The sequence below is a fragment of the Lolium perenne genome, chromosome 4, assembly GCF_019359855.2.
Source record: "Lolium perenne isolate Kyuss_39 chromosome 4, Kyuss_2.0, whole genome shotgun sequence".
NCBI classification, from domain to species: domain Eukaryota; kingdom Viridiplantae; phylum Streptophyta; class Magnoliopsida; order Poales; family Poaceae; genus Lolium; species Lolium perenne.
Genome location: NC_067247.2, coordinates 175,348,370 through 175,365,768, shown reverse-complemented (window position 1 = coordinate 175,365,768; position 17,399 = coordinate 175,348,370). Strand labels below are relative to the sequence as shown.

The 17,399-nt window shown below is 61.3% G+C and overlaps 1 protein-coding gene across 1 annotated transcript; it reads left to right on the top strand.

Moving 5' to 3' along the window:
• Window positions 1-1,390: 1,390 nt before the first annotated feature.
• Window positions 1,391-17,122, top strand: LOC139839203 (uncharacterized). Its single transcript, XM_071829252.1, has 4 exons — window positions 1,391-1,794; window positions 6,268-6,503; window positions 6,801-7,047; window positions 15,451-17,122. Exons 1-4 carry the CDS (start codon window positions 1,391-1,393, stop codon window positions 17,120-17,122), a joined length of 2,559 nt encoding a protein of 852 aa, XP_071685353.1.
• Window positions 17,123-17,399: the final 277 nt, after the last annotated feature.

Genomic DNA, 17,399 nt, shown 5'->3' with positions numbered 1-17,399 from the left:
CCGGCCCCGGTGGAGCTCCTTCAGGAGGTGTGGGTCAAGCTCCCAGGTGTTCCCAAGCGGATGCGTCGGGCCAGCCGCCTGTTGGCAGGGATGAGGATGTTGGGTTGGCCGATGGAGGTGGACGAGGACTCGCTTCGATGCCGCCAGCCCGTTCGGATGCGCATTGCATGTCGCAACCCGGACAAACTCAAGGGTGTGGTGCAGGTTTTCCACAAGAAGCAGGGATTCAGCATTGGCGTCCATGTTGAGCCCCTGGCCGACCCGTCCGGGTCGGCTCCACCACGCTCTCCACCACGGCCTCCTCACCCTCGGGATGAGGAAGAGGAGGATGACGATGACGTGGATGATCTCTCCCCATCGCGAAAGGATTCGGAGGAGCCGGAAGACCGTGCCGGTGAGCACGAGGGTGGCAGCCCCACCGGCAGGGGGGTCCCGAGCGGCTCCCATGGCCAGGCCACCTCTCCGGGAGGCGCGAAGCGCTCCCGCGCCCAGCCGGGTACGCCCGAGGCCGACGTGGCTACCGTGCTGCCCGCTGTGGAGGAGCCGATGGGGGCGGGTTTGGACCAGTACGGGACCAACCTGCGCTCCCCTGGCCGGCCCCCCTTGCGGTTCTTGAGAAGGCGCGCGCGAGTCGGTTGGTGCCGGAGGCGCCGGTCGGGACGGGTCCCGCGCCGGTTCAGCCGGCCTCCCCACCTTTCGACTCCTCCACCCTCATCACCGCGGACTCGGAGGATACCACTCCAACGGGCTCTCCGTCCAAGGACTTGGGTGGGGCGGAGTCGCTCGTGTCGATTGGGGTCCTCGACAGCGACGAGTTGATGAGGGAGGCGTCGGAGTTGGACGAGGCGATGGTGGCGCAGTCCGACGGTCCAGGAGCTGGAGTCCCGAGGAGGAGGCGCACGAGGACTGTCCCGGCGGAGCCAGCACGCAAGAGCGCCCGCCTCACAGGGCCAGGCGCGGCGACCCCGGTCCTGCAGAGGGCGCAAGAGAGGACGGCGACCAAGAACCTCGACCCGTCAGGTAAACTCGATGACTTTGCTATTCTTCCTAAGGTTTCCGATGAGCACCTGCTGAAGGTTACACACGATTCGGGACTTGCTTTTACTTGTGAATCGCACTCGCCCCAGGAAGCCCTCTCCCTAATCAGGGCCAAAGAGGAGGCACAAGCAGCGCTAGCCCTTGCGGTTTTTTGCAAGGAGGTGGAGGCGGCACGCTCCGTGCCCCTTGCCCCGACGTCGTCTGTAGTAGTTGGGACTATTGCAGCGGTGGATAGGGAGCCGGAGTCCACGTTGGTGGATATCCCTATACTGGCTGCGCCCCAGCCCAACTTGGGGCGCTCCAAGGCCGTGTTGGCTTCCCGCCGTGGGCGGAGGAAGGGAGCCCGTGCGTGATGCGGGCGGGCTTCTACAACATCTGTGGGTTCGGTCGGCCGGGACGACGGACGCAGATTAAGGATTTTATTTCCCGAGAAAGGCTGGATTTTGTTGGCTTACAAGAGACCATCAAGGCGTCTTTTACCCCCGCGGAACTTCTGAGCGTGGACCCGCATGGCAGATTTGCCTGGAAGTTCACCCCCGCGCAGGGACGCTCGGGTGGCTTGCTCCTCGGGGTTAATGAGGACGCGTTTGAGGTCTTGGAGTGGCATGGGGGTGCCTTCTTCATCCGGGCGGATGTTCTGCAACTGAGCAACTCGTCTCGGTGGTCGATCTTCGTGGTGTATGGCCCCGCGGATCACCGCAGAACCGCCGACTTCTTGGGGGAGCTCTCAGCGGCAGTCACCGCCTGTCCCTTCCCGTTGGTAGTGGGAGGGGACTTTAACCTAATCAGGGGATCGGAGGACAAGAACAATGACAACATCGACTGGCAGCGAGTCCAGAGATTCAATGACTGCATTGCTTCTCTGGCGCTTCGTGAGTGTCGTGGTATCGTCACGGCATATGCTATAGGGTGGCTAATCGAAGTGGTTCCTGAGGGATCTCACGGCGGTATCCGGATGCGGGTATGGGCACGAGCGACACGGCGACGTACCCAGGTTCGAGGCCCTCCGATGGAGGTAAAACCTCTACTCCTGCTATGAGTGTATATGATGATCACACGATACAATGGTGCTCCTAGAGCTGTGTCCGGCTGCTCCTGAGAGGCTAAGGGAGACGATGGTCTCTCTCACAGGGCAGCTCTGTAGGTGGGTGAAAGTAATAAATGATCGATCCCCTGCACGAGAGGGGGTAGTGCGGCTTATATAGGCACCGGCACTTTACATATAAGACCCTATAGTTTACTGGCCGGCTTGGCCGGCTCCGGCTTCCGCTCCTTCCCGAGGCGGTGACGTCAGGAGTGGTTGAGGCATCGTGGCCTGTCCCATCCGACTGCCACGGTCAGCGGTATGGAGAGGAGGTGTCCCTGTCTCCGTCAGCCACTGTAGCCAGTACGGATCGTCGTAAGCCCTGACGGCCTGTCCGGCGCGTGGCACTATTGCTCCACAGTGCCCCGCGCTTTACGGAAGATGGAGTCAGCGTGGACTTTGGGAACCCGGATCACCAACCCGGTTCCTTCCAGTGCAAGACTCGCCAGCCTCGAGTCGGTCTGAGGTACAAACCCCAGTCGGATATGGCTTGTAGAAGCCGGCCCAGCTACAGCATTGGTGGCCGCAGCCAGGCCGACTAGGACCTAGAGCCAACCGGCTTCCGGACCAGCCGGCCACGGCGCCAGCCGGCTGCTCCTCAGCCGGCCTTTGCCGCGAGCCGGCCGGTGGCCAGCCGGCTGCTCCACGTCCATTGCCCTATCCGGGGTCTTCCCCCCGACATTAGCCCCCGAAGCTGGCAAGGTCCTGCGTTTAGAAGGACCTAGGCAGGTTTTCCTGGCTTCTTGAATATATTTGACGGCACTTGGAGGGGCCGACTGAGGATTTCCTTTCAGCCGGCTGCGCCCTCATCCGGCTCGTTCCTGCCGGCTGCTCCCAGCCGGCCGCTTTTTACACTTGTATAGTTTTTGCTTTCTCGCAAGATCTGATGGCGTCTCCGCCTTGCTGACGAATTTTGGTTCGGATGGAACTTATCGTCCGGCTCCGGCTTGCGGCGCGCCGGAGTCTCCGCCGCCTCGGGCCCTGCGCCCGACTTGGTGATCGACGCCTGGCATGCGGTCGGTTCGTCTGGTCACATCAATGTCCCTCCGGATCCGGTGCGGTAGTGGGCGACGTGGTGTGGCCGTTTCTGGTAACGGTAGCGGTCGTGGGAGGAGTTACGGCGCAGTAAATCCGGAGACGTGGCCCACGTCGGCCACTGAGGCCAACCGCCCGCCGCGGTCGGCTATAAATGCCGCGGGGGCGGTATCGAGGCGGCACTTGCCCCTTTCTTCCTCCTCGCGCTCCTGCCTCGCTCCTTCTCTTCACTCGAGCTCTTCGCTGCTCCGACGCCGTTCCTCTTCCGTTCTTCTAGCGAACCTCAGCGAGCGGTTGCCCCGACGATCTTCCGCCGAGCTGCCGCCGCAAACCCGCCAATCCGGCGCCACGGGGCCACGCGCATCGACGGCGCGCCCTTCTCCACCGCGATCTCCTCCGGCGAGGAGCGGCTCTTCTTCGCCCTTCCGCCTCTCCTGGACCTCCTCTTCTTCTTCGTCCTCGATGGCCCAGCCGAGCGGCTCCTGGAAGGGTTCCTATATGCAGGAGGACGACATTGCCCGGCTCGTGCGCCTCCGCCGCATCCCGGCGGGGGTGATTACCAGGGCGCCGGGCGCGGAGAAGGAGCCTCGGCCGGAGCCCGGCGAACGCGTGGTCTTCGGCGCGCATCTTGACCGCGGATTGGGTCTGCCGGCTTCCAACTTCTTCCGCCGGTTCCTCGACCACTTCGGCCTGCAGCCGCACCACCTGCCGGCCAACGCCATGATCCTCCTCAGCTGCTACGTGGCCTTCATGGAAGGCTACGCCGGCTTGTGGCCGGACGTGGAGTTTTGGAGCCGGCTCTTCTACATCAAGGCGCAGACGACCGAAGGCCGCCTGAGGACCTGCGGCGCCGCCTCCATCTATCCTCGCACGGGTACGTCCTTCCCGCGGATTCCGACTGTCGATTCTGTAAAGAATTGGCAGATGTCTTTCTTTTATGTGCGGAACGAGAGCCCGGCCTTCGACCGGCTCAACCTGCCGGAATACAACCCGGCCCCGCTAGTCGGCCGGATCAACTGGGGCTACAACCCCAAGTCCTCGGACCCGGACGCGGAGGTGAACCTCCTGTGGGACTTCCTGGGCGAGTGCGTCGCGGAGGGCCGGCTGAGTGCCGAGGACCTCCTCTGCACCTACATCTCGCGCCGGGTCATACCGCTCCAGTGGCGCGTCCACAAGATCGGCCATATGTCCGGCCGGCTCGACCCGACACGGACGTCGAAGGTGGAGCTCTCCAAGTCCCAGGTGGCTCACCGGGTGAACAACATCACCAAGGCCAACATGCCGGACAAGCTGGAATTGGGACTGCCGCCTTACAGCCGGGAGCAGCCGCCTGAACTGGTAAGTTTAACGTTTTTGCCGTCTTCCGGCTTGCGGCTGCGTGGCCGACTTGATATTTATCTTGTTGTTTTCAGCTTTTCACCCGCCAAGGCATCGAGGATGGCGACTTGGCGACGAAGGTCTGGACGCCGGATCACATCGACCCGGCTGACCTAGCCGGCGACCAAGCCGGCGACGACGATCTGCCGGTGGTGCAGGATCAGGGCGGCTAGGGGGAGCATAACCCGCCGCCCTCGCCTGAGCATGAGCAGGAGCAGGAGCAGGAGCAGGAGCTTGAGCCGTCGGAGCCGGCCCAATCCGGCACGGGGCCCATCCCGGCGGTGCCTCTGCGCGCGGTGCCGCCTACGAGCACGGCGACTTCTGCGCCGAAGGGGAGGAAGCGGGCCGGCGTCGGGTCTACGGCCGCTTCGGAGGCGAGGGCCAAGAAACAGCGCCGGCTGGCGCCCAAGAAGGTCCCGGAGAAAGCCGGGTGAGTTCTTTTTCCTTTGTTGTTTGATTCATTTTCTTTCCTTCCTCTCTGTACTTATCTTTTCTTGCTTGTTCAACTAGGGCCACGATTAAGTTTACCCAGGGAGGCGGCTCTCGGCAGGCTCCTCCCGTCACGTCGCCGCTTCAGCGGCAAAGGAGGGAGCCAACCCCGCAACCTTCGGCACGCGCGCGCACGCCGCCGGCTGCTAACGTGCCGCTGCGGCCACGCCACCTTCTGCGGGCGTCTTCTTCTGCGCGCCTTCTGCGGCGCACAGCGGCGGAGACCAGGGTCGATCGGCGCGCCGGCCGACCCTAGACGACATGTTCCGCGCCGCGCCCCGTTTGTGGAGCGAGCAGCCGGAGCTGGCAGGGGCATGCCATCTGCGGCCGGAGCTGGAGCTGGTGGCTGCGCCGCCTTCGACCGGAGTCGGCGGGCCCGCGCCCAACGTCGTGGTGCTGGAGAGCTCCCCGGAAGGAGCGCCTCAAGCGCCGGATGCGACGGCTCCCACCGGGCCGATCGGCGACCGCGCCGCCTCCAGCTTCGGAGCCGACGAGGAGGGAGCCGACCGGGAAGGAGCCGGCGAGGGAGGAGCCGGCGCACTCGAAGGACGCCGACTCCCGGGCGCTGGTAAGGACGAAGGGCCCGCCGGGCCCAACTGAGGGCCTTCATGTGGCCAAGGGGGCCCGGCTGCTGCATGTGCCGTCTGCCTCTGACTCCAGCCTTGGCTCGGCTGGCACCATGGAGGCTGCGTGGCACAAGGCGGATTCTTGCGAGGTGTTCAACCGGGAGGGACAGCCTGGTGCGGCGCCCATGAAGATGGTCTTCTCCGGCTCGGGCCAGCCTTAAGAACAAGGCCGCCGAGGCCCTTGCCCAGCTAGCAACACTGGAGGATGCTGACAAGGTAGGTGTCTTCTTGTTTTTGCAATTTTGTTATTATCCTGGTAGCCCTCCGAGGCATGGTCCGGCTGCTTGGAGCCGGTCCGGGTTTCGTCTGGATATCTGATTGTTTCTTTCAGGCGGTTACGGAGCGACGCACCGTCTTGTACAACAAGGTGGTGACTAGCTACCACAAGGCCAAGATCGAGCGAGCCGGCTTGGCTCGCGAGCTGGAGGCTGTCAAGGGTGAGGCCTTCTCTCTTTTGACTTGCTTTTCCTGTGAGTTTCTTTTTTACTGACGGCCCATTTTTGCCGGCTTGCAGCTGAGGCCGCCCGGATCCCGCAGCTTGAGTCGGACCTCCGAGTTGCCCGCGCTCAATGCGCCACAAGTGAGGAAGCGAACCGGGCTGCTGCCGCCAAGCTGAAGGTGGGCTGACGGGGAGCTGAAACGGCTGCGCCTTCTTGAGGCTAACCATCTCAAGGAACTTGCCGCCCTCAAGAAGGAACAGGAGGAAAAGCTGGAGGGTCTGAGCAAGCGGTTGGAGGAGGTGGAGCGGCAACGGCTTTCGCTCCAGCAAGAGGTGACCACCAAGTCCAACGAGCTGTCGGCCACCGCCAAGCGGTGGTTGGGGGAACTTAGCGCGCTCGACCGCGGCTTGGCGGGTGAGTCTTTTGTCTTATGCCTTCCCTTTTTCCGGCTTTCGGCCGTCGGCTGCCGGCTTAGGTTGGCAGCCGGCGGCAGAAACTTGACTTTTTCGAAATCTCCATCTTCGGGCTGGGGGCAGTCGGTTCTTGCCGGCTGCCTCCAGGCTTACTTTGGAACTTCGGAATCTCCATCTTCAGGCTGGGGGCAGTCGGATCTTGCCGGCTGCCGCCAGGCTTACTTTAGGACTTCGAAAATTTGCATTTTTCAGCTTATTTCGGCTTTGATGGCTTCTGACATGCTTTTCTTCTATGCAGCGGCCTTCCCTGAGGCGCAGGAGGAGGCGTTAGCGGCTGTTGGCAGGGCGCGGGAGGATCGCCGGCAGGCCACTGGGGAGCAGAGCTCCGACTGCTTCACCATGGACGACTATCTGGCGTCCATCGCCGCCCGCGTGGAGCCGGTCACCAAGCTTGGCTGGGAGCTACGGAAGGCGGCGGAGGAGCTGGTCCGACTGCTGTGGCCGACGGAGACGCTGCCGGAAGATCTCTCCAATCTCATCGCTTGGCTGGACAGGGCTCCCGACCGCTTCTTGGACTGGAAGGAGTCGGCCACGCGCGCCGGAGCCGATATGGCGCTATCTTTTGTGCTCTCCTGGTATAACGAGGTTAGCCTCGACCAGTTGGAGTTCCGGTGCGCCGACGTGGAGGACAAGCTCCCGGCGGAGAACAAGACTGCTCGGCTTGCCCGCGCCTGCGCCATTGCCGACTTCGTCGACAAGTCCATCTTCATCGCGGACCCGAATCCGCCGTCTGACGACGAGGAGGAGGAGGCTGAGGACGAGGAGGCGGACGACGTGCCCGAGGATGATCCGGCAGCCGGCTCTGCTGATGCTCCTCCGGCTGGTCCTGGTCCAGCCGGTGCTTAGCTTCTACCTGTCTTTCGATTGTTGCTTTTGCAAGACAATTCGTTAAATCCCCGGGATGCCGGGTGCATATGTAAGACAATATTATCGCCCTTTAATTATGTCACACTTTAATGTGTTTGTTAATCATTTTGCGTGCCGAGTTGCTTTCTTTCGACTCGTTCGCTTTTTCCCATCCGCCCCACTCTTTGGCTGTGCCCTTGCCGGTCGTACGTCCGACTTGCGATCCGTCGCCGGATCAAGAGCGGGCCGCTGGGTGAGGGCGACAGATTTCAGTCGACCGAGCTGAATTCGGCAATCCGGCACTTTTATGAAAAGTTGCAAGTCAATTCGCTTTTACTCTTTCCCTTAGTCGTTTTTCGCGTGCCGGCTCCCTAGGCCTTACTCCCGCCAGCCGGACAGCCGGGTTGCGGTCTGTAGCTGGATCGGAAGCCGGCTGTCGGAAACCGGATCACGTTACTGAGCCGACCGCGTGAGAGGGTTCAAGCCAATTGGCGAAACAAGGTAAAGTACGCGAAAAACTTGTCGGAAACGGCGCTCTCGGCGCAAGCTTTTTCATAACTTACAAAAGGGATACAAGGGATACATACATTCCTGCTCTCATGTGTAAAATGGGCGGAGTAACCTGACATTCCAGGGACGTTTAGTCTCCTCGTCAGCCTTGTCCGGCTTGTTTTTCTTAGCCTCTTGGGCATCTATGAGATAGTAGGAATCATTGCCTACTGCCTTGCTCACGATGAAGGGACCCTCCCATGGGGATGACAGTTTATGCTTTGTCCGGCTGTCCATTGGATCGGTCGGAGCACTAGGTCTCCTTCTCGGAATGCCAAGGGCTGGACCTTCCGGCTGTGATAGCGTCGGAGGCTTTGCTGGTAGATAGTAGATCTAGACTCAGCCAGCAGCCGGGCCTCTTCGACCAGGTCAACTCCATCTTCGCGAGCTTCTTTGGCTTCGGCTTCTGTGTAGAGCTTGATCCTTGGCGCATCATGCTCGATATCAGTCGGCAGGACGGCTTCGGCCCTGTATACGAGGAAAAATGGTGTGAAGCCGACTGAGCGGTTTGTCGTTGTGCGCAGGCTCCACAGCACATTGGGCAGTTCTTCGATCCAGCAGCCGGCTGCTCGCTCGAGCGGCTCCACCAGTCGGGGCCGGATGCCGGCTAGGACTAAGCCGTTAGCCTTCTCCACTTGTCCGTTGGACTCTGGGTGTGCCACGGAAGATAGGGCCATCCGGATCCCCATTTCCCCGCAATAGCGAGAGAAGATGCCTTGGGAGAAGTTGGTGCCGTTGTCGGTGATGATGGTGTGGGGGTAGCCGAATCTCACAATGATTTCCTTGAGGAATGTGACGGCTGTGGACCCGTCCAGTTTCTTGATTGGCTTGGCTTCGATCCACTTGGTGAATTTGTCAATCATCACCAAGAGATGTGTCATGCCGCCTCGCGCTGTTCTGAATGGGCCTACCATATCCAAGCCCCATACGGCAAATGGCCATGTGATGGGGATGGTTTTCAAGGCGGAAGCCGGCTGGTGTCTCTGCTTTGCGAAGCGCTGACAGCCGTTGCACTTCTTCACCAAATCCTCTGCGTCTCTGAGCGCGATCGGCCGATAAAAACCGTGCCGGAAGGCTTTGGCCACTATGGCTCTGGATGAGGCGTGATGTCCGCACTCTCCTTGATGGATTTCTCGTAGGAGTTCAATCCCTTCAGCCGGCTCGACGCACCACTGGAACACCCCACTTACGCTGCGTTTGTACAGCTGGTGGTTGATGATGGTATAGGCCTTGGCCCTTCTCTCAATCTGCCTGGCCTGGACTCTATCATCAGGCAGCACACCGTCGGTGAGGTAGGAGAGGAATTCTTGTGCCCATGAAGGTACGCATCTTATCTCGAATACGCTAACCAACGGGGCCTCCTGCGTGGGAGCTTCCGGGTTCGACTGCATGGTCGCCGGGTTCGGCTTGCTAGCCGGCGGGTTCGGCTTGCTAGCCCCCGAGTTTGGCGATGAAGCCCCCGGGTTGGACTGAGAAGTCCCCGGGTTCGGCATGGTAGCCGGCGGGTTTGGCTTGTTAGCCCCCGACTTGGGCGATGAAGCCCCGGGTTCGGCTGAGCAGCCCCGAGTCAGCCGGCACGAATCTAGAATCCGAGTCCGGTGACGCTATGATGGACGGCTTCTTGAGAACCACCAAGGCGACACCGGCGGAATAGCTTGCCGGGTTGAGCCAATCTTGGACAAGGCATCAGCCGCCTCGTTGTTTGCTCGTGGCACGTGGTGGAATTCGCAGCCGTCGAAGAAGCCGGATAACTGCTGGACGTGGAAGCGGTATGAGGCCATGTTGGCGTCCTTCGCGTCCCAGTCGCCAGATGCTTGCTGTATGACCAAGTCGGAGTCGCCGAAGCAGAGTATGCGACGCACGCCAATCTCCTTGGCCAGCTTCAGCCCATGAATGAGCGCTTCATATTCCGCCACATTGTTGGATGCGGCGAAGTGGATCTGCAGGACGTAGTCCAGACGGTCTCCCTTAGGAGAGGTGATGACGATGCCGGCTCCCAAACCATTGCGCATCTTCGAGCCGTCGAAGTGCATCTTCCAGTGTGTGGAATCCGGCACGGGCGGCAGGTGCGCATCTCAGCCCGGTCGACGAAGAAGTCGGCTAGGATCTGCGACTTGATGGCTGTGCGTGGCTCGTAGAGGATGGTGTGGGCGGCTAGCTCCAGGGCCCACTTGGCAACCCGGCCGTTGGCATCCTTGCTGCCGATGATTTTCGCCAAGGGCGCTGTGGCCACCACCCTGATGGGGTGCTCTTGGAAGTAGTGCTTGAGCTTCTTGGCCGCCATGTAGACGCCGTAGGTGACCTTCTGGTAGTGGGGGTAATTTTGTTTATTTCGGGGAGAGCACTTCGCTAAGGTAATAGACTGGGCGCTGAACCAGCTGCTCCCTGTTGTCAGCTTCTTTGCGCTCCACCACCAGGACAACGCTAACCACTCGGTTGGTGGCTGCGATGTACAACAGCATCGGCTCCATTGAACCCGGCGTTGCAAGGATTGGCGCGGTTGAGAGTACGCGCTTCAAGTCACGGAAAGCTTCATCCGCCTGCGGTGACCAGACGAATTTGTCCGCCTTCCTCATCAATTGATACAGGGGCAGTGCCTTCTCCCCCGGCCGGGCTGACGAAGCGGCTCAAGGAAGCCAGGCAGCCGGCAAACTTACGGGACGTCCTTGAGGCACTGCGGCAGTTCCATCTTCTCCAGGGCACTGATCTTGTCCGGGTTGGCTTCGATCCCTCGCTGAGAGACGAGGTAGCCAAGGAGCTGGCCAGACGGCACGCCGAATGTGCACTTGGCCGGGTTGAGCTTCATCCGGAATCTTCTCAGATTGGTGAAGGTTTCTCTCAGGTCATCAAGGAGGGTAGTCGTCTCCTTGGTCTTTACAACGACATCATCCACATATGCGTGAACGTTTCTGCCGATTTGATCCTGCAAGCATTTTTGCATGCACCTTTGGTAGGTGGCGCTGCATTTTCAAGCCGAACGGCATAGTCGTGTAGAATAAGCCCCATACGGGGTAATGAACGAAGTCTTTATTTGATCATCCGGATTCAAAGGAATGCGGTGGTAGCCTGAATAGGCATCTAGGAAAGACAACGATTCGCGGCGGCGATCGAGTCTATGACTTGATCTATGCGCGGCAGGGGAAAGGGATCCTTTGGGCACGCCTTGTTCAGGCTGGTGTAGTCGATACACATGCGCCGGGGAGCAGTTCTTCTTCAAAACCAGGACCGGGTTCGCCAACCAGTCCGGGTGCAGCACTTCCATGATGAAGCCGGCAGCTAGGAGCCGGGCGATTTCTTCACCGATGGCCTTCCTTCGTTCTTCGGCGAAGCGCCTGAGAGGCTGCTTCACCGGCTTGGCTTCGGGCCGGACGTGGAGGTGGTGCTCAGCCAACTCCCTCGGCACACCCGGCATGTCTCTTGGAGTCCATGCGAAGATGTCCCGATTCTCACGGAGGAAGGCTGGTGAGCTCGCTTTCCTATTTCTTGTTCAAGCCGGTACCGATGGTGACGAACTTGTCCGGCTGCGCCGGGTCCAGCAGATCTTCTTGGTGTTGTCGGCCGGCTGGAAGTGAGTCGTCCCAGCCGGGTTGCCCGCAGCCGGCATGTCTGTCTCGCGCGGCTTTGGCGAGGCGACGGCGTCGTGGATGAGCTGCTTCTCGGTGGCGATGACCAGCGTCTGGGCCATCTTGGAGCTCTGCGTGGCGCAGTCCATGGAGCGGCGATAGTCGCCGGCTACGGTGATGACCCCCTTGGGGCCAAGCAGCTTCATCTTCAGGTACCCATAGTGGGGCACCGCCATGAACTTGGTCAGGGCCGGCCTGCCCAGGAGCGCGTGGTAGGGACTCACGAGGTCCACCACCTCGAACTCGATTCTCTCGGTGCGGAAGTGATCCGGCTTCCCGAACATCACCTCCAGCGTGATCCGGCCGATCGGCTGGCAGCAATGGCCTGGCACGATGCCATGGAAGACGGTGGGGGTGGGGCGCAACTCGGCCTCCTGGATGCCCAGCTTGCGGGCGGTGTCGCGGTAGAGGATGTTGATGCTGCTGCCGCCGTCGATGAGGACGCGCGAAAAACGCACGCTGCGCCGGGTTGTGCCGATGGTGGGGTCGAGGACCATGGCGTAGCTGCCCGGCTTCGGCAGACAGCCGGTGTGTCGCGGCGATCAAAGGTGATGGCCTGCTCGACCGGTTTCGTGCTTGGGGACCGGCGGTATGACCGCGTTGACCTCGAGGGAACGGCGCTCTTGGCTCGTCCTATCCTCGGGCTCGGAGGTGAAGATGATGTAGGTGGCGTCTTCGGCCAGATATCGGCCGCCATGGTGCACTTGGTTAGCCTCGTGGTGCTCGAGGTTGGCGTTCTCTGCGCCGGCTTGGCCACCCGGCCCGCCGGCTGGTGGGGGCGGGGGAGGCGGTAGAGGTTCACCGCTTGTCGGCCGCTTCATGAAGTGGCGATCGCGGGTGGTGTGGTTGGAGGGGTTCTTGCCGCTGTGGTACTTGCACGGCGAGTCGAGCATCTGCTCGAAGGTATACTTCGGCTTCCATCCGCCGGTCTTGCTTCGGCGGTGCGCGCCGTCGCGTTGTTCCGCCACGGCGCGGTTACGGTGGCGGAGCTGCACCGGCGGTCCGGCTGGACGCTGAGATGCTTGCCGCGGGAGTTGTCCCGCCGGCTGCCGTGCGGGGCGCCCTCAGCCGGCTTGGTGTTGTCCCGTCTGGTGGGGGCCGGCGAAACGTCAGCCGGCGCCTTGCCGGCTTCCTCAGCCAGCGCGTACTTGTCGGCGATGGCCATCAAGGCGGCCATCGACTTGGGGTCACTGCGGCGCAACTTGTGCCACAGCATGGTGTTGGGCCGACAGCCTCCCATGAAGAAGCTGATGCCTGCATCTCGTGCACGCCCTCGCAAGAGTTGCGCATCTCGCACCAGCGCGTCAGGTACGCGCGATCCGTCTCGTCCGGGCCCTGCTTGCACATCTCAAGCTGTTGAGGGCGACCCGGCCGGCGATAAGTGCCGGTGAAGTTGCTGATGAAGGCGGCTTCGAAGTCCAGCCAGCCGTTTATGCTGCCGGCTGGCAGGTTGTTGAGCCACGTGCGGGCGGAGCCGAGTAGCATGAGGGGGGAGTAGCGCACAGCCCAGCGCTTGTTGCCCTTGGCGATGCCGACTGCCGTGGAGTAGTCCAGCAGCCAGTCTTCCGGCTTGGCGGTGCCGTCGTACTTGGGGGTGTCGCGCGGGAGCTGAAAGCCGTCGACCATGGGCTCGTTGAGGATCCGCGGCCCGAAGCATTTTGGGCCGGCTGGCCCCTCTTCTTCCGCGATGCGGGATTGAACCAGCCGGTCGAGGCGGTCCCGGGCGTCGGTGGGCTCGATGCGCGGGCCCAGCCGGGAGTGTGCCGGCTGGCGCGCGCCGCTTGCTTCTGGAGCCGGCCGGTGATGACGGCGGGGCCCGGAGTCTTGCTCCTGGTTCCGGCTCGGAGGGGGCCGGCTGCGGCTGCTGCCGCTCGGCTGGTAGCTTGACCGGCCCGAGCTTGCATGCGTGGCCCGGGAGTCACGGTGCCGGCTTGGTGTTGGGGAGGCGGACTCGGCCGTGTCCCTGGCGCCTTCCCTGTCGTTGCCTGCAGCTCCACGAGCGTGAGAAGCTCTGGTGGCATTGACATACCTGGGGTCGGCGATCTGCCTGTTGGCTGCATTGAGCAGCTCAGTCACCCGCCTGGTCTGGCGGCGTAACTCTTCGCCTTCGAGGCGGTTCAGCTCTTCCGCGGCGGCTTCTGCCGCGCGCACGTTCTTGTCGGGGGTGTTGTAGACGGGGAGCTCCGCGGACGGAGCCGGCGAAGGAGCGCCGTCGCGGGCGATCTCAGCGCCAAGGTCGCGGCCCCTGCGGCGGATATGGCCGGCTCGGCTTGGCTCGTCGCCGCCTGGAGTGAGGCCGTGGGCGCGGTTGTATTCGCGCTGGGTGATCTCCATCTGGCGCTTAGCAGCAGCCAGTTCTTCGGTTTGCTTGAGGAGGAGGCGGCGGTGCGCCTCCAAGTCCGCCTCGATGGCGGTGGGGTCTGCACCAGGCGTGAGCGGGGTGCTCAGTTTTGCCCGGACTGTATCCAGCCGGGACGGTGGTGGTGGCGCTTTCGGGCCTGAGCCGGAGGCGTTGGGGTCGATGTTGCGCTCCAAGTTGGGGCCGCGCATGCGCGGGTTCTTGGTGGGGAGCTCATCGCCAGCCATCATGACTTGCACGACGGCGGGGCCGGCGGGAGCGCTGCTGCCGGCTCGCGGAGGAGGGCTAGCGCAGCGCAGCACCTGCCGCGGGTAACGCGGCGGTGCGACGGTGGCGACGTAGACGTCGAAGCCGCCGAAGGAGATGACGCTGCCGCCGGCTGGGAAAGGGCGGTCAGCGAAGCAGCCAGCCGTTGTCGCTGACGCAGTTGAGGGAGCCGAATCTCCAGATCAAGCCTGAAGCGACTCGCTCGCCGGTGGTGATGGTGAGGCCCGTCCGGATGAAGACACCGGCCGAGGATGCTGAAGGCCCCACGGTGGGCGCCAAATGTCGTGGTATCGTCACGGCATATGCCATAGGGTGGCTAATCGAAGTGGTTCCTGAGGGATCTCACGGCGGTATCCGGATGCGGGTATGGGCACGAGCGACACGGCGACGTACCCAGGTTCGAGGCCCTCCGATGGAGGTAAAACCTCTACTCCTGCTATGAGTGTATATGATGATCACACGATACAATGGTGCTCCTAGAGCTGTGTCCGGCTGCTCCTGAGAGGCTAAGGGAGACGATGGTCTCTCTCACAGGGCAGCTCTGTAGGTGGGTGTACGTAATAAATGATCGATCCCCCTGCACGAGAGGGGGTAGTGCGGCTTATATAGGCACCGGCACTTTACATATAAGACCCTATAGTTCTTGGCCGGCTTGGCCGGCTCCGGCTTCCGCTCCTTCCCGAGGCGGTGACGTCAGGAGTGGTTGAGGCATCGTGGCCTGTCCCATCCGACTGCCACGGTCAGCGGTATGGAGAGGAGGTGTCCCTGTCTCCGTCAGCCACTGTAGCCAGTACGGATCGTCGTAAGCCCTGACGGCCTGTCCGGCGCGTGGCACTATTGCTCCACAGTGCCCCGCGCTTTACGGAAGATGGAGTCAGCGTGGACTTTGGGAACCCGGATCACCAACCCGGTTCCTTCCAGTGCAAGACTCGCCAGCCTCGAGTCGGTCTGAGGTACAAACCCCAGTCGGATATGGCTTGTAGAAGCCGGCCCAGCTACAGCATTGGTGGCCGCAGCCAGGCCGACTAGGACCTAGAGCCAACCGGCTTCCGGACCAGCCGGCCACGGCGCCAGCCGGCTGCTCCTCAGCCGGCCTTTGCCGCGAGCCGGCCGGTGGCCAGCCGGCTGCTCCACGTCCATTGCCCTATCCGGGGTCTTCCCCCCGACAGTGAGATTCGCAGGACCGGGGCGCGGTACACGTGGACCAACAAACAGCTCTCCCCCGTGCGCTGTGTCCTTGACAGGGTGTTGGTCTCCCCCGAGTGGGAAGGCCTTTTCCCCTTGTGTTCTTTGGTGGCTGATACCATTATCGGGTCAGACCACTCCCCTCTTGTTCTTAGCTCCGGGGAGGAGTTAGGCAAAAGGAGTTCCCGGTTCTTCTTCCAGAAAGGATGGCTGGAGAAGCCGGAGTTCCATGATTTGGTGGTGCTCCGATGGCAGAGGCTATTGAGAGACGCGGCCCAGTGTCAGTACCCGGTTACGATTTGGCACCGCATTGCCGCAGGCCTTAGACAATTCCTGAGAGGCTGGGGGACCAACTTTGGGAGGGAGGATCGCGACCTCAAGGCGGACATCTTGGCACAGATCCGGGAACTTGATGGTGTTGCGGACCATGTGGGCCTAGACGATGAAGGCTGGGCGTTGCGGTACCATCTCGAGGGCCAACTCCTCCACCTTTCTAGGGTGGAGGAAGAGTATTGGAGGCAGCGCAGTAGGGCCAATTGGCTCATCCAGGGGGATGCGAACACGGCCTTCTTCCACGCCTTCGCCAACGGCCGGCGGAGAAAGTGTGCTATTCCGAGCCTCATCAGTGACTCAGGGACCATTACTGGTGAGAGGGAGCTGCAGGGACACATCTATGACTTCTACAGAGGTCTGATGGGGACACAGAGTGAGCCGAGCCTTCTGATGCTCTCTCCCTCCATCTGGCATGCTATTCGGCGCGTGTCGGACAGGGATAATGACTGCCTTATGCTCACCTTCTCTGGGGAGGAGATAGACAATGTCCTGGCTAGCATGAAGTTGGATACAGCGCCGGGACCGGACGGGTTCCCGATGTTCTTCTTCAAGGAGTTCTGGCAATTGGCTAAGCCTCTTATTCTGGCAATAGCCAACGACTTTGCTCTGGGGAGAGTAGACATTGCCAGACTCAATATGGGGGTCCTATCCCTCATTCCCAAGGTTCCTGGGGCGAACGATATTCGACAGTTTAGGCCAATTGCGCTTATTAATGTGATTTTCAAGTTTGTGGCAAAAGCGTATGTGATTAGGTTATCTCCGATTGCGCATAGGACGATTAGCCTCACCCAATCGGCTTTTATTCGGGGTCGTCACATCCATGAAGGGATCCTGGCTTTGCAGGAGATCATTCATGAGACCAAGTCCAAGAAGCTCCGGGGAGTCTTCTTAAAATTGGACTTTGAGAAGGCTTATGACCGGGTGAACTGGGCCTTCTTGCGGGAAGTTCTTCTCCGCAAAGGCTTTGAACCAGGGTGGGTTCACAGAGCGCTTGGTCTGGTCTCGGGGGGCCAGACGGCGATCACTATAAACGGGGAAGTAGGGAACTTCTTCCGTAATGGTCGAGGGGTGCGTCAGGGGGACCCGTTGTCCCCTCTCCTCTTTGACTTCGTGGTGGAAGCCCTCGCCTCCATCCTTGACAAAGCCAGAGAGGCGGGTCATATTACTGGGTTAATCCCACACTTGATACCTGGGGGGGGGGGGGTATCCCATTTGCAATATGCGGATGATACCATCATCATGTTCCAGCCGGATGATCTTGCCATCGCTAACCTCAAATACATACTTCTCTGCTTCGAGAATATGTCGGGCCTCAGGATCAACTTCCATAAGAGTGAGGTAATGCTGATTGGTGGGGATGTGGCTGAGGGGACTAGGATTGCCAACATGCTTAACTGAAAGAGAGGCACCTTCCCTTTCACCTATCTAGGTTTGCCGGTGAGTGACCGTGCGCTGCGAGCTTCGGACTGGGGTCCGCTGACTACCAAGGTTGCAAAGCGTGCGGATCCTTGGATGGGAAAGCTGATGTCCTCGGCCGCGAGGCTCACCCTCATCAACGCTTGTTTGTCGAGCCTGCCGCTACATGCGATGGCAGTGAACCTCTTGGGGGAGGGCATGCACGGCTTGTTTGATAAGGCCAGGTCCCGTTTCTATTGGGAAGCAAACGGGGCTAAGC

Bases quoted from the DNA above. Each gene is read 5' to 3' on its own strand.
- LOC139839203 (XM_071829252.1), top strand. From the start codon at position 1,391: ATGCGGGCGGGCTTCTACAACATCTGTGGGTTCGGTCGGCCGGGACGA. The intron at 6,504-6,800 runs GTGAGTCTTTTG...TCTTCTATGCAG, and splicing joins GCTCGACCGCGGCTTGGCGG to CGGCCTTCCCTGAGGCGCAG. The intron at 7,048-15,450 runs GCTGGACAGGGC...TGTCCTTGACAG, and splicing joins CTCTCCAATCTCATCGCTTG to GGTGTTGGTCTCCCCCGAGT.